This window comes from Gopherus evgoodei, chromosome 14 (assembly GCF_007399415.2).
Source record: "Gopherus evgoodei ecotype Sinaloan lineage chromosome 14, rGopEvg1_v1.p, whole genome shotgun sequence".
Lineage (NCBI taxonomy): Eukaryota > Metazoa > Chordata > Testudines > Testudinidae > Gopherus > Gopherus evgoodei.
This window is the reverse complement of record NC_044335.1, coordinates 20,346,247-20,362,904: the sequence shown is the minus strand read 5'-3', so window position 1 is coordinate 20,362,904 and position 16,658 is coordinate 20,346,247. Positions and strand designations below refer to the sequence as shown.

Genomic DNA, 16,658 nt, shown 5'->3' with positions numbered 1-16,658 from the left:
CATTCATGACTTTCCTCTTGGCAGAAAGGTACCTCAATGCTATTTTTAATCCTTGTGGGACATAGTTTATGATAATTTTTTTTTAACGCATGAAGTTACATTTACAGGGGCTCCTATTGAAATCTCAAATAGAAGATTGCTGATCGATACATTTCTTCCATTATCAAGTGGCATCTCTTACAAGCATAGATGTCTGTACTAGGCCACTGTGTTGTAAGAGCACTCAGGAGAGAATATTGTTTTCAGTAGAGATATTACAGAATAAAGAAAAATAAATCTCAAAATGGCAACCAAATTGGGAGACTCACTATATAAGCAAACAGAGCTATATTTTTGATGGGCCTTTGAAAATACCTATGCATAATTTGGAGGTGCAACTGTTTGCATGTGCTAGGCTAACCAGACAGCAAGTGTGAAAAATTGGGACAAAGGTGGGGGTTTAATAGGAGCCTATATAAGAAAAAGACCCCAAAATTGGGACTGTCCCTATAAAATCGGGACATCTGGTCACCCTAGCACGTGCCAAAGCCAATTTGGTGCACATAGATTTGGGAATTATACACCCAGCTGCCTGTTTGCACATTCAGATATCCAATTTTTGCACAAGTTTGCATGCACAAATGTGGGATTTTGCATGTGTGAATGGAGGACCCCGCAAATCTGACACCCAGAGTTTTGGAGCCCCTTGGAAAATGTGGCCTCAAATGTTTGGATGGTTCAGAGAATAACAGAAACTAGAGATGGAAGGACCCATTGCATCATCCCATGCGTCTCCCATTGGCCAATGTAAGATCCATGCAAGTGACTTTTACCACTTCCCTTGAGAAACTGTCCCACAGTCTAATATATTTCATTGTTCTTTGCAGGTTGTCAACTAAATTACATTCTGTTAGAAATTATTTTATAAAGGTTACGGCTGCGTATTGGTTAAATGCCAATAATGTGCTGTGCAATACACAGAAATAAAGCTCTCAACAAATCCTTGCAATGAGGTGTGGGGAAGGGAGTACTTAATGAATGAGAACATTTTGATGAGACATTCTCCTCTCCCCACAACAACTACTGCATCCAAGAGTTGCTTCAGAGGCTTGACTGTGGGTATAAAAGGCTCTCTTTTCTTCACCTGAGACTTTCTTCTTTTTATGTTCATGAGTACTATTTTTTTTTTGTATTATGAACCCCAATCAAGGATCAGGGCCCCACTATATAGGCACTATAGATGAGATTTCCAAAAGAGCCTAAGCAATTTAGGAGCACAAGTCTCATTGACTTTCAGTGGGACTTCTGCACCTAATTCAGTCAGGCACTTTTGAAAATCTCAACCTATACAAACAACGCCTTAAAAGGCTACGGAGATGAACATGTTTCCCATGAAGTCCTTTCTAATTCTGTTCCCACAGTTTTGTTGGCAAGCTCCCTAACCCTCTAGAAATCATAGCAGCCTGAAAAACGTCATCCTGGCCTTTTTCCAGATTAAAGGTTTCAATGCCCATGTGCTTAGAGGGGAATTTTTTGCCATCTGTTCTATGAACAAAATAGCAGGAGGAACAAGGGGAGGATTCCTGAGCCTTTTTGCCTGGGGGAGATGGGAGAGAATAAGGCCACGGTTTCCCCCAAGCACTTATATTCCCCAAAATCTTCCCTAGTATCAACTTTGCAACGTCCTGAGCTACCCACATTTTGGGAAAATGCCCTGTCACATCTCTAGCAGCGAACCAATAAATCTGAAACGTGATGATGACATAACTGTAAAATGCATTGGCAGAAAGCGCTCGTAAGTCTTCTCCATCCCTCATTTCCCTGACTGTGATGTGACTCTGATTCCATGCCACAAGCTTTTTTAAACCATATTTGTGCGTGTTTATGCATGCATTGTAAACCCAGCTAGGAGAGGGAGAACAGTTTAACTTAAGAAAACTTTATTTTTCCAAACATTTGTGGTAGCATACATGTGTGAAGTGTTAACCTCTTTCTTTGCTTACATACCATAGCAAGTAATAATAATATTTTACATTTATATAGCACCTTGCAGTCCTATATATCCCAAAGCTCTTTACAAACTAAGGCATCCATTGCCACGGGACCTACAATAGCTATGCATCTCATTCAGAAGATCCTTACACAGGAAATTGCATATATATTATGCACAAAAAACTATGTTAAAAATGTTATTACATTTGCAAAGTCAAGCATTCAAAAGTTAAGAAATGCCAGTATTAAGATTGCCTGTGCAACCTTAATTTGACTCCCTTGTGCATATGCATTGATATAGTCTTTAATTACATGATCATGTAGTGTTTTTTCCATGGCTGAAATGTTTTGGCTGACAATTTGCAGAAAAATTCAGCCTAAGGCAGGCGTCTGGCATGCAAAATTTCAGCACAAATGGTTAAAATTTCATTAATTTAAAAACAATTGAAAATGGGATCTTCTAATGGGAAGTATTGAGCAGCCTTAGCAGTGCTGTCAGCCCCACCTATAATGTAATACCTTAGAAGCAGAAACTGAGATTGGCATCTGGGATTGCAGGTATTTCACATCTGAGACTCAGGTGTTGTCTAAATACAAAATTGCAGCAGTTTAACTAAAGGTGTGTGTTTTAAAACTAATTTAACTAATCTGGTGCAGACCCCTGTGAGGGCACTCTTAACTCAATTTAAACATGATTTATATCAATTTAACTTATTTCAGTAAGGAATAGACTTAAGCCAAATTGATATAAGCCAGGTTTGCATTGATTGAAGAGTGTCCGCATAGAAGTTTGCCACAGTTTAACTAAATTGGTGCACCTTTATATTTAAACAAGGCCTTATGTTACTGAGCTATTCCTTCTACATGCAGTCACAAGGGATTACTTGTTCTAGAGGACCAAAAAGAAGTTAGAGGCTGTTTGAAGGTCCTGCCCTCACAAGGGGAGAACCAGATTGGAGTTCTGACCTGTCAGTTTACTCAGTGACTGCAGGTGACTGACAAGAGAAGCCAGCAGTTAGAAAGCTGCAGCCAGCCACTTCTGGTGAGGAGGAAATAAAGCAATGGGGCCTGCACAAGAGAGAGAATGTTCCAAAGTCCAGGTACATGGTGGGTTAGCAAAGTGAGAAGCTAGAACTGTGGTGGATCTAGAACTCTGAACTCCAGTTTTGAGGGGATAAAAACAGGTGTGTGAGAAAGTTCCAATGACAGATTGTGAAACTGAATTATTTTGCAGTGGAGTCCAAAGACAGAGAAGGGTGATAAGCAAGGGTTGTTAGTGAGTTTAAACAATTTAATAGCCCTTTTTGGGTTAAGAATAGATTAAAAGAGTGTGAGCACATCAGCCCAAGGTTGGAAGCAAAATCACCATGGGAGATAAAAAAACAGTTTTATGAGCTAAGTTGTTGTCTCAATTTCTGCCTGTTGTAAATGTTAAGTGTAGTGTTCCCAATGAGGAGAAAGAAAGAAAGATCTGGGGAACAGAGGAGCAGAACTTGGGACAGGTCCCAAGGTAGAGCTGCAAAAATCTCAGGACACAGGTGATAGGCTAGCAGAGAAAGGTAAGAGTGCAAGAAAACCCTGGGCCCTTTTGTGGGCAGTTTCAACAGAGAAGCCCAGGCCATGAGACAAAGCTGAGGGAGCTCAGGGAGATGTACTTGTACCAACTCTGATCAAGCTTGTGCACTAAAAATAGAATTGTAGCCGAGGTAGGATGGGCTATTCACCCTATGATCCCTTCTGAAACCTTAGGTAGATACTCAGGAAAGCTAGTCTCTCTGGCTGCTCGCGAAATCTCAGTGAGGCTGCTCTTAGCCCATTAGCTCTACCAGAGTTAGCATGGATCTGTCTCCACAAGATGGAAATTACACCTTCCAGCTGGAGTAGATGTACCCACTGAAGGATTTCAATGTGTTAGGCTGTGGATTTACTGTCCATTATGAAGAAGCTCTCAGTACTACTGCCATGCTATATCTGGCTTGCAGATAAACAGAGGACTTCAGTATCTAGGGCTTTCAATCCAGCACCTTTCACTAGTGCTGAAATCTACAAATCTATTATATTCATTTAAAATTTGACATGTAAAGAAAGATAGTAAGAAATGAAACTCATTCCTGTGATTGACTCAGGCCCAAGCAATTGTAATCTTTCTGTGCCTGCAGTGTCTAAAAACTGTAACACAAAAATAAGGATTAGAGGCCTGTGAAAGGATTAATAAAGAGAAGGAAAGGAAAAGGGTCTGAGAACCTGTGTGGGCAGGTCATTGTGTGTGTTTGGATATGCAGACTTATTAAATGAATAAAGCAGAATCAGAAGAAAACTCCTCGGTGTTTCTTCAATGCCAGTTTAAATGGTGTCCCAATACTGACAAAAAGAAATGTGGTCCTGCCCTCAAAATGGCTCCATTCAGTCTGATCCTGCCTCTCCTATGCCCAGTAACATACTTGAGTGCTCAGCTATGGGCCGTTCTCCCATTAGCAGTTTTAGTAGTTTTTTTATTGGCATCACAAACAGGATCAGTAGCTCAAAGCAAGATGTGGAGTGCCCAAGTGGGGCACTCCCCACCTAGTGGCTGCTGTCTTGCTTTCTGAGATGGGGAGCCACACAAAATTCAGAGCTGCTAAGAGCACCTTTCAAAGCCTCACCATAGAAAACAGAGTGATCTGGTGACAAAGAGAGGCTGCCATGTTCCTGACCAGGTGCTGAGCTTCCTGGTGCCTGTAAGGAGAGGATTTGGGGAAAAATTATCCCCTCCCAGAGTTAGGAGAAAAGATAGCAAAAAGGAAGAGGGGACGTCTGAGTTATAATAATATTTGATGTTGCTGGTACAGTGTTGGAGAGGGAAGAGGGGAGGGTTAGGAATAAAGAGAAAACAGCTGAGACTGGAGGGTTCATTTTGAAGGGAAATGCAGAGTCTGATTTTAATGTGACTTTAAGGGTTAGTGTTATGAAGTTCCAGATCTTTAAAGATAGTTAGGTATTTAAAGATGTAGATAGACACTCATTGGGATTTTCAGAATTGCCTAGATCAGGGGTTCTCAAACTTAATTGAATCGTAACCCCGTTCTGACAACAGAAATTACTACATGACTGTGACGTTCCCCTCTGGTCTTATCCGGACCAGTGATCTGCTAGGTCTCTCCGATCCTTGACTCTGGGAGCCAGCCTTATCCTGCAGTGCTGGGAGAACACCCATGCCTGAGCTGTTCACGCACAGCCTCTGGTATGTAAGCTGCTCCTTGGACTGTGCCACCGAATGACACTAGCCAATAGCTCCGGTCCCAGACACAACCCTCGGAACCTCCGTCTTGTAGTTTCCAGTTATGCCCGCTGGATGCTGCAAGCTTATATTAATTCATCCATTTAACAAAGATATGTACCAGGCTTGTTATTCCAAGGGGAGTCTCTGACATGCTTCTGACCAAATGCACTGCTTCAGGTAGAACAAACAAACAGATTTATTAACTATAAAGATAGATTTTAAGTGATTAGAAGTCAAAGCATAACAAGTCAGATTTGGTCAAATGAAAATACAATTAAAGTACGCACTCTAAACTCTCAACCCTATTAGGGCAGCATCTAGGTTAAGCAGTTTTTCTCACCCCACTGGATATTGCAGATCTTAATATATTGGTTTGTTCCTTAAACCTGGGCCAATCTCCTGTGTTGGAGTCTTATCTTCTTCTCAGTGTCTTGGTTGTTTGCAGCATAGGTGGGGGCAGGAAAAGGGCTAGTATGTGTCCACTCAGTCTGTTTTATACTCTCAGTCCATGTGCTTGGGGAGCACAAGTCCAGGCATGCCTAGGGGGAATTGCTGAGTCTCTCCCAGCAAGGTTGAGCAATTTCCCTGGTGTGGCCTCATGCAGGTGAGTCATTGCATTGTAGCTCCCTTGCTGGTCAATGGCTGCTGACGGGTTGTTTGACATCCCACCCAGCGTTGGTTACTTTCCTTGCTGTTGCTTCTGGGGAGCTAAAATCTGGCTGATTCCCCAATTTACAGCATGCTTTAGTGACCACCATACAACATAATTCTCAAAACTTCATATGCATTAATGATACACATATATGGATAGAGAAATGACTTTCAGCAGATCATAACCTATCCCCGATACAAGGCAGGTCTTCGGGTGGCATTTCAGCGATGAAGCTTCAGTGATGCTGAAGACACCTGAAGCGAGTGCAGGTCCCGCCACCGAAGTGCCGCCAAAGACCCGGAGTGCCATCCCATCAGTAAAAGTGCAGCAGTTGGTGGCACCTTTTTTCCCCCCACTTCTGGGTGAGTAAAATTAAAAAGGCGCCACTTGTGCTAGGTAGGGGAGCAGCCTCTCCCCCGCTCCTCCTAGCTATGCTACTGCCTCCCCCACCAGCCCTGCCACCCTGGGATGGAGGAGCCAAAGCCTGAGTCCCACTGCCCTGGGCCGGGGGAGGAGGGCCAAAGCTGAAGATCAAGGGCTTCAACCCCAGGCAGGGGGCCTGTAACCTAAGTCCTGCCACCCAGAGCTGGAGCCCTTGGGCTTTGGCCGTGGGAGATGGAGCTCCGGCTTTGGCTCTTGGCCCCAGTAAGTCTAAGCCAGCTCTCACAACCCCATTAAAACAGGGTTATGACCCATTTTGGTGTCCTGACCCACAGTTTGAAAACCGCTGGCCTAGATACCTAATTCCCATTTATTTCAAATCCTACTGGGTGCTTGTTTTTAGGTGCCTATATATCTTTAAAAATCTGGCCTGAAGAGTCTGGAGTTATGTTTATTTAGCAGTAAAGCATGGCTGGCAGGGAACAATAAGATGCCAGCCCAAAAGAGACCTCACCATCTTCCACTACGAGACACACAGCAACTCCAGGACCAAAAAAACCCTGTTCACCCTCATTATTATTATTATTAAGTGCCTGACAAGGTCCCTGCCCTTGATGTTATGGGCTAAAAGACAAAAACAAATATGAGGAAACCAGTTTGAGGTTTTCTGTAGCAACTGGGAAAACATCAATACCAGTTTTTGATAACTGAGCCTGCACACGCTATCTACTGAGGGATAAGGAACTTCAATTTCAAACATCATCTCTGTAATTCAGAGTTAAATGATGGTCACATGGCAGCTGATGGAGAGTCACCTTTAGCCCAAGTGGTAGATATCTTTGTTTTTAGATATCTAAATTCATTATTAATCCCATTAATAATTCCAGGGTGCCTGGCCGCAGTTTGGCTGCTAACAAAGGCCCAAATCCTCAACACTTGCAGTAACTGACACTTACATGAGTAAGGGGTTGCAGCCAGGGATCCGAGGGGCCAGAGGTCTTTGGGGGAGAGAGGAGTAGGGGTGGCTCCAGGCACTAGCACTCCAAGCCCGTGCCTCGGGGGGGGGGGCGGGCCGCTCTGCTGGTCGCCAAGAGGGCGGCAGGCAAGTTGGGGCGGCAAAATACCTACAGTCGCCCCGGAGAGGAGGAAGCTGCTTGCAAGGGAGGTTGGTGGGGGAGCCCCTGGCTGCAGAGGGGAGCGGGGCCCGGGGGCAGGGCCAGGCTGCAGGGATTCCCCGCCCCAGCGGAGCAGCCAGAGCGCGGTGGCTCTCAGGTTGCGGGGAGCCGCGAGCTGAGCCCCGCGGAAAGGGCGCGGGCGGGTCTCAGCGAGGCGGGGCCGGCGCGAGAGCTGGGCGGGGCCGGGCTCCAGCGTCCGGGCAGCCCCGATGTCCCGCCAGTAGCGCAGGCTGGAGGGAGGCAGCGGCTGCGGGATGGAGCAGGACGCGGGGCAGGGCCCGTCCGTCTTCGACCTGCCCAAGGTGAGCGAGCGGGCAGCACCGCCGGGCCGGGCAGCGAGCCCGGGAGCTGCGGCTCTGAGCCGGCTGCCTCCCCCCTGCTGGATGCTCCTGGGTCCGAGCCGGGGGCTGCGACCCTCCCCTGGGCGGGCGGCTCCGCGATGGGGCTAGGGGAGCAGAGCGCGGTGGGGCAGGCTCCCCTTCCCGCGGCACGTGCCGCTCCTGGGTAATGGGGGGTCCCTGCCTAGAGCCAGTGGCCACAACGCCTGCCGGGCCAGCCCCGAGCCCCAGCGGCTGACGGGCGGCGCGAGCCCGCCCAGGTCTCCGGGGGACACGTGGAACGCGGGGAAGTCCCAGCTGTTCCTCTCCCTTCAGAGGCACCTGCACCGCATTGTGCGGAGTCGGGCTTGTATTTATCTTGGGTGGCTTTGCCGACCAGAATCGACCCATTATGCTGCTAAGAGTTTGTGTTCTGTTGCTTCCGCTTTCTCTTGCCCATCCTGCTGACTTCTTATTTTTACTGCGGTTAGCAGCACCCACATTGGGCTAGGCGCTGTCTCTGCCTGCAGGAAGACGCTGTCCGGTTCTCACCCTGATCTGTGACAGCAGAGCTGCAGCACCTGTTGCTGCTGAGAGAGTCGCTGACACAGCACTAACACAGTGTAACTGCAAGTGTTTGTAGTTTCCAGCTACAGCTGAATCAGTTGTTGATGCCTTTTGATAGCAGTGAGTGATGTTTGTGGGTAGCCAAGGCTTAGGAAAATAAGCAACATATAAAAAGATTGTTAAGGCAAAAATAAACACTAAAAAAACAAGCACCAAGCATTAAATGAGCTAGAGATTAATGAAATCTTTTCACATTAGTCACCAGAAAATATATCCTAGCAGTACTGTCAGTTTATAGAGCTGATAAAAATACAGTGAAGTGAAAAGTATCTAGCAGTGTACAAGCTAGCCTATAAAGAAAATGATGTAAGGGGTAAGATTTTGAAGTTTAGCTCATGGTCTGTTGTATCCATTCATCCTGTCTTCGTCCTCCCCCCCCCCTTTCTCTTCTGTCCCCTCCCCACCATCCAAGACTGGAGGGCAAACAATGGTTTTTCAGACTCAATCCAGACAACTAAAAATCACAAAATATTGATGGTAAATTTTGCAATTTTAGAACTAATTTCCATATTAGAAAAAGTCAAGAGACTGAGATTTAAACCTTCTGTTAATCTGAGAAAGCAGGAAAAGAAGACAAGAGAGATGACCTTCTAGGAATGACCTGGACGATTTTATTTGTAGACTACTCAAGCTTATGATATACCCATTAAGTCTCCTAGTGAAATCAGTGCTGGGAAAAGGTATCAGATTGATGGTCATAGAGTATGAAGTCCTGTTTATTGGCAGACCAGGGGTACAGCATGGGCAGCAGCAGTGCAAGATTCCTCCAAGCTATCCTGCCATTGTAACTCAGTGCTGACTGGAATTCCCTCATTAGGATCAGAGGAGAGTTCAGTCTACATGATGCAATGTGGTCCTTTGCCTCTTGGCTGCTCCAGCTGCTACTGCCAACAAAAGGGGCAACAGTGGTAGTATTTTTGGGTGGATACTTGTCTGCTTTGATCTGGACGGAGGCCACAAAATAACTGAGATGATACTTTTCAGTCACTCTCTCTGAGTTTCAGCAGAGCCATTGATCTATAGATGAAATGCTGTGTAGATTTTCAATTCCCTGAGTCATCCAGCCTCCCATCACCTTTATAACCACTATTTAAAACAAAGGATATTATAGAATGTTCTTCTTGCAGCACATTGAAAGAATAATTTACATTCCGTGTTAGATGAACATAGACCAAAACGTTGGCTTGGTCTTATTGAGTTTAGATAAATACATCTTTTGTGTAAAGTGCAATATGTTTGAAATTAAACTGTTCAGAAATAAGCATAGGTTCTAAGCTGATCTCAGTGTGTCTCCTTTAAAGAAAAATAAAGGTCACTACACACACGTGCACACACCACTTTCCTTAATAGCTTATTATCTAAAACTTAGGCTTTCTGGAGAAACTCTAGCGGCCGAGTCGTTGGAACTTATATTTTTTATATATATATTAGCTTCAGTGACAGTGTGCTGATAATCACAGGTTGATAGGATTTTGGGATATGTACTAAGGATGCAGTGGCTTTGGGTTATAGTGTGTTTTTTGTTCTCTTAGAACCCTCATTGTTGTAACAGGCTTTCTGTTTCTGATTTTTTTCCTTATGTTTTGTTCAGCTCTTTGCTGGTGAGGATAGTCTGTCTGCCCAAAGATATCACACAGATCACAACTGTAAAATGTACTTTGATATTTCACTTAGGCATTTGCAGTACAAATACATCTGAAGAAAGGTCATAGGTTACACTTTACTTATACAAATCATGGTGTTCATTGTGTTTATACTTGAACAAAAGACATAAAGAAGGAGGGGGAGAAGAGTAAAAAATAGATGCTTAGTTTCATATCTTTGGTCTCTTGCAGAGAACATCACCAAAGAAGCCACCTCCTGGCTAGCTTCTGATCTCAGTTACTGTGGTGCAAACCTGGCATAAATGATATCAGTATCTGGCTTTCTTTCCATGTTTGACTCACTTCAATCTTTGCTGCTGGTAAGACAGAATTCAGCTTTCAACAGGCACTTCATCTAAGTGGGTGACAGCTAATTCTCAGTCTGTGGCTAGTTATCCTCAACTGAAAGGAAGAAGAGAAGAGGAGGAAAGAGAGTGGATGTGAGACATCACATTATTGAGCCATCTTCCTGATTTTTCCACATGGTGGGAAGTTAAGTAAAAGATAAACATCTGCCAGCTCATTAGAATTTCAAACAGCTGAAAACGCCTCTATTCTTTTTCTGTTCCTCAGGGCTTGTCTACATCACAAAGTTGCAGCGCTGGTGAGGGGGTTACAGCGCTGCAACTTAGGAGGTGTACACATCTGCAGGGCATCACCAGCGCTGCAACTCCCTGTTTGCAGCGCTGGCCGTACTCCCGTTTTGTCTCGGGTGTAGAGGATCCAGCGCTGGTGATCCAGCGCTGGTAATCAAGTGTAGACACTTACCAGCGCTTTTCTTGACCTCCGTGGAATAAGCAGGTATCCCAGCATACCTGAGGAAGCCTCTCTGGTAATCAAGCAGGTCTCCTTCCCCGCGGTTTGCTCCGGTGTTCTCCGAATCCCCCCCCCCAAGCGGGTCTCCTTCCCCGCGGTTTGCAGGGGGGTTCGGGGAACGCGAGAGCAAACCGCGGGGAAGCAGGTCTCCTTCCCCGGTTTGCTCTCGTGTTCCCCGAACTCCCGTGCAAGCAGATCTCCTTCTCCGGTTTGCTCTCGCGTTCCCCGAACTCCCGAGCAAGCAGGTCTCCTTCCCCGCGGTTTGCAGGGGGGTTCGGGGAACGCGAGAGCAAACCGCGGGGAAGGAGACCTGCTTGCTCGGGGGTTCGGGGAACGCGAGAGCAAACCGCGGGGAAGCAGGTCTCCTTCCCCGGTTTGCTCTCGCGTTCTCTGAACCCCCCTTGAAGCCGCCCAACAGCGCTGCAGTGTGGCCACATCTAACACCACTTGCAGCGCTGGTTGCTGTAAGTGTGGCCACTCTGCAGCGCTGGCCCTATACAGCTGTACTAATACAGCTGTAACAACCAGCGCTGCAAAATTGTAGATGTAGACATACCCTCAGATATGTAGGACTGGAAGGGAGCTCAAGAGGTCATCTAGTCCGGTCCCCTACCCCGAGGCAGGACTAGGTATACCTAGACCACCCATGGCAGATGTTTATCTAGCATGTTCTTAAAAACCACCAATGATGGCGATTCAACAACCTCTTGGAAGTCTATTCCAGTATTTAACTATCCTTATAGTTAGAAAGCTTTTCCTAATATCTACCCTAAATCTCCCTTGGTTCAGATTAAACAGACTACTACTTGTCCTACTTTCAGAGGACATTGGAGGACAATGGATCACTGATCTCTTTATAACTGCCCTTAACAGGTTTGAAGACTGTTATCAGGTCCCACCCCGCACCTTGTTTTCTCAAGACTAAACATGCCAAGTTTTTTTTTAACCTTTCCTCATAAGTCAGGCTTTCTAAATCTTTTATTATTTTTGTTGCTCTTCTGTGGACACTCTCCAATTTGTCCATGTCTTTCTTAAAATTTGTGTCCAAAAATGGACATGGTACTCCAACTGAGGCCTCACCAGTGCTGAATAGAGCAGGCCAATTACCTCCAATATTTACATGTGATACTCCTGGTAATACACCACAGAATTCTATTAGTCTTTTTTTGCAACTGTATCACATTATATCTCGTATTCAGTTTGTGATCCATTATAATCTCCAGATACTTTTCAGCACCTGCTCAGTTGTTATTCTCAATTTGATTTTTTCTTCCCTAAGTGTAGTGCTTTGCACTTGCCTTTATCTAATTTCATCTTTTTGATTTCAGATCGGTTCTCCAATTTGTCAAGGTCATTTTGAATTCTAATCCTGCCTTCCGGTTTACTAGCAACCCCTGCCATCTTGATGTCATCCGCAAATTTTATAAGGCTACTCTTCACTCTGTTATCCAAGTCATTAATAAAAATGTTGAATAATACGAAACCTAATACAGACCCCTGCAGGAACTACTTTTTGAGTACTGTTTTTCAATCAGTTGTGTACCCATATTATAGTAATTTCATCTGGACCACATTTCACTAGTTTGTTGATGAAAGTAACATGGGACTATATTAAAAGCCTTACTAAAATCAGGATATATCACATCAGCTGCTTCCTCCCATCCACTAGGTCCGTAATCCTGTGAAAGAAGGAAATTAGATTGGTCTGGCATGATTTATTTTTGATAAATCCATGGTGGTCAGTATTTATCATTCCATTATCCTCTAGATGCTTACAAGGTTCGTGTTCTTTCATTCTGAGTTTTTTCTCCTCTTAGCTTGAGCTGACATCAGAAAAGTACAGCTACTTAGAAAAGTCTGAACACAGGTATTCTTATGTATGTTTTATTCCAGTAATGTGTGTGCCATCTCCAGTAGGAGATGCCTCTTTACAGCCATGCCATCAAACCCGAGCCATCCTTGGATGTTAGGGACCAAATTCTACTTGGAGTTACAATGATGGCACTCCAGAGAATCAGTGACATTTCATCAGTGACATTAAAAGCAGAAGTTGACCCATAGTGATTACTTCATTTTTTTGCCATCTGAAGCATAAATGACAGCTTCTCTCATTTATGCAGCTCACTGACTGTTAAATCAGTGGAGTAGCAGGAGACAGTAAAGTAAGATATGAGCCAGGAAAAAAAAATGCTGTGCAGTTTGGAATCTGTTAGGTAGCCAAGTCATGCTTTGCATAACTCTTCCAGATGCTAAATCAGTTAGTGAACCCAGATTGCCTCTGCTCAGTTGTGGCACCTTTTGCTGCCATGAACTATCATCTGATTTCACAGAGACATTTGCTGATAACTTGGCTGGCTTCATGGGCTGCCAAGAACAAGCTAAGCACAGGTCAGGAGTAGAAACATAATGCCCTTTTCCCAGGAATTCAGCCTATTCACATAAGGCCTCATAAGAAGCATAGAAAGCAATTGAAACTAACGCCTTTGAATCTGACCCCTTCTCTTCCTGGATTCTAAAAGAGTACAGAGTGAGACCCCTCTGAACAGATAGTGTCAACCCTTGTTTTGACAAGAAGGATCTGTCACTCACTCTGAAACATGCAATAGACAATACCAAAGAAACTATCTTTTTGACATTGAGACTGTACTAAATACTGTTTGGATAGCTAACCTGTTTTTCCTAAGCAAGCTAAATGAGAAGCTAGAAAAAAGCAGTCTCTAATGCTACCAGTATTCTGGATTCCACTCAATCAGGCTATAATCTAGGATGTGGTACGGATATAGCCCTTGTTGCTTTAGTGGATTACTTTCTCCTGTTGCTCAGAATCTTTGGGAGGGGACAGATGCTACCTGCAATAGAAAAATAGAATTTCTGGCCCAGTGTCTTAGTAGAAAAATGTTGTCCCTTTCTGTCAACCTTATGACCAGCATTAGTACTCTGACAAGGACCACATTTCATGAGTTGTCTCTAATTAGCATCAAGGTGTCTGCTTTTCATCATAGCTCTTATAACTTCCCTGAGACTTCCTAATTGACAGCATGCATCTGAACCAGCTGAGCAAGGTGCTTCTGAGAACAGGAATCTCTTCACTTTCAGTACTCTGCCCATTCAAAAGAACAGTAGTAGCAGATAGAACAGTGGGATGAGAACATAGGAAGGTATGCGACATGCATATGCTGTCCAACAGACCGTGTAGCATTGCAGTTGAGTTATCATAACCTAATAAATCCGAGGCACTTCTAATGCAGGGTTACTCGGAACCCTCCAAGGTTCAAAGTGTGTGATGGGCCTTTTTATAACGGTGACGGACACCCAGCACGAAGTAACAGAAGAGAGATGAGAAAGCAGTATGTGACGTCTGTCTCATCAACAGCATTTTCTGTAACCTTCCTGTCAAGATCTCACATTTCTAATACCGATGATTTACATTAACAACCCCTGACAGGCAGCTTTCTAGAGACTACATCTAGATGCCATTTCCGCAGCAATTTCACCACTGTCTTGATATTAGATAGTTTTGGGTAAGCTTCCATTTATAAATAGTAGTATCCAAATAAGATGACTGTTTTCTCTCAGTGTGTGTGTATGTGATATGCTAAATAGGGGAATTGCTTTTTGGGAATGAATTGATAGTTTATTGCTATATATTGCACATGCTTAGTCACTGTCCCGGAAGCAACAGGTTGCAAGCAGGGATGGGTATTTTCTGTGACAGAAAGATTTTTGTGACTTACCAAAATTTTCTCATTTGCTAAAAGCCTTTTGACATAGGGACAAAGTACTGTTTACTGGAGAAAAAAAAAAAAGAATGGGCAGATGATGCTATCACGCAGCTTCAAAATTTAATTTCGCTTTTCAGATCACTCCCTTGGCTTCACAGACAGGATGACCTGTACCCATGAATATTCACTTTCTCCTACCACATGCTGAATTTTGACCTTTCTTAATTTTTTCTACTTGAAGTTTTCGAAGTTATTCAATAACTGAATGAGTCAACTGATACAGCGTGCAATGACTGTAGTTTCCAATTATTGTCCATGTTAGTATATGGTGGTTTAGAAAATGCTGCTGATGATGTGCTGATACATACACCTGAGCAAAGTCACTGATAATTAAAGGCCTTTTTAATTATTAAATAGTCATTAACTGGATTGTCTGTTAATACCTGCCTGAATTGATCAGCATAATGGGTGGAGTTGTGTGACCATGAATACAAATTATTTGGATCCTTAGGTTTTGATCAAATCAACCATTGATTGAATTAAGGAAACACTGAAAGTCAAATTGTTAGGGGAAAGGTTGATAGTACCTCATTTCCCTTTCATTTACACGGAATTAAGAGTACCACCATTGAAATAAATGAAGTTATACAGTTATTAAAAATCAGTATTAGAGTAACAGATCTTAAGGCTAGAAGGGATCACCAGATCATTTACTCCAAACTCTTGCATAGATATCGCAGGCCACCAACATCACCCAGCACCTGCACACCAAACCCAACAACCGTTAGACCAAAGCATTGTAGCCCAGAAGAGACTCTGCTATTATGTGCCACAGGCATGGGCGGTGGGTGAACCGCGCTTTGGGGAGGCTAGCCTGCTGGCCCTGCCCTTTCCGCCCAAGGACCTGCACGCTGGATTCCTGAAACCCCCATCACACCCCATAAAAGGAGGAGCCCCAGCCACATCAGGCTAAGCAGCCAACCTGCTTCCCCCCCCCCCGAGCATCAGGCTGAGCCGCTGGGTGTCCTCCACCCCCGACCCTGGCCAGAGTCGGGCCTCCCCCAGCCGTGGGCCGAGCTGCTGGCCTCCCTGAGCGCTGGGCTGAGCCACTGACCCCCCAAATGCCTGCTAGGCCAAGGTGCTGCCTCCCCCCAAGTTGGGACTGGCCGAGCCGCTGGTCCCCAAGTGCCATCTCCTTGGTCTCTCGAGGACCTGCCCCTCGCCCCCCCCCCACCAAGCTGCCAGCCCCAGCGCCTGGCTGAGCCTCCTCAGTCTGCAGGCTGCTGGCTCTCCGCATACTTCCTTATTCCCCTGTCCGTAGTGTATGGAGTGGAGGAGGCAGTAGGGGTACTCGAGGAAGGGCTGGGGTTCCCACAACCCAGGTGTCCAGCCAGAGGCAGACAATAGGAGGGACTGAGGCCTCTGCAGTGGCAGGGAAATTAAATGAGCTATACGAAGATAAGACTGACAAGTGACCCGCACCCATATGCTACAGAGGAAGACTAACCCCTGCCCCATGGTCAGTTCCTGTCAGACGTGAGGAAAAACCCCTTCCAGACTACACATGTGGTGATCAGTTAGACCCTGAGCGTGTGAGCAAGATCCAAGCAGCTAAGCATCTCAGAGGGAGAATGCTTGGTGCCACCTCAAAGCCCTGGCCCAGTCTGTCCAATGTCCCACTCCAGTTGTGGCCATCCCTGATACTTCTAAGGAAGGAGATTTAAACCCCACACCCCCACCCCAGAATACACTTGGAGTCCCTTCCTGATCCCTGCAGGTGGCCAGCTGAAACCCTGGAGCATGACCATTTTGTGACAAAAACTGGAAGAGAACCCTGGGAATGTTGAGCCCTGCCTCCTACCATCACAAACAACCCCATCATACAGTCACACTCATAAATTTGTCCAGCTCTCTCTCAAAACTAATTAAGTTGTTTGTCTCTCCCCCCCCCCATTGGGACAGTGTTCAGGAACCTCCTACCTCTGATTAGAAACCTTCCTCTACTTTCCAGCCTGATTTTGTTCATGGCCTGTTCATGGCCAGTTCAGGTCCATTTGTTCTTGTGCCGACGCTGTTCTTTAGCTTAAATAGCTCT

General features: G+C 45.1%; 1 protein-coding gene across 2 annotated transcripts in view; it reads left to right on the top strand.

The window, feature by feature from the left end:
* The first annotated feature begins 7,626 nt into the window (after nucleotides 1–7,626).
* The window catches only part of LOC115634861 (adenosine deaminase-like), a 37,367-nt gene continuing 28,335 nt past the window's right edge, over nucleotides 7,627–16,658 (top strand). Inside the window, exons 1-2 of one of the 2 annotated variants that reach the window (XM_030532803.1) lie at nucleotides 7,652–7,740; nucleotides 10,218–10,345. In XM_030532803.1, the coding sequence (XP_030388663.1) occupies nucleotides 10,289–10,345 (57 nt within the window). In that variant the 5' untranslated portion in view covers nucleotides 7,652–7,740; nucleotides 10,218–10,288. Of the gene's footprint in view, nucleotides 7,741–10,217; nucleotides 10,346–16,658 lie in introns of both variants that reach the window. The other variant, XM_030532804.1, reaches the window with a different exon arrangement.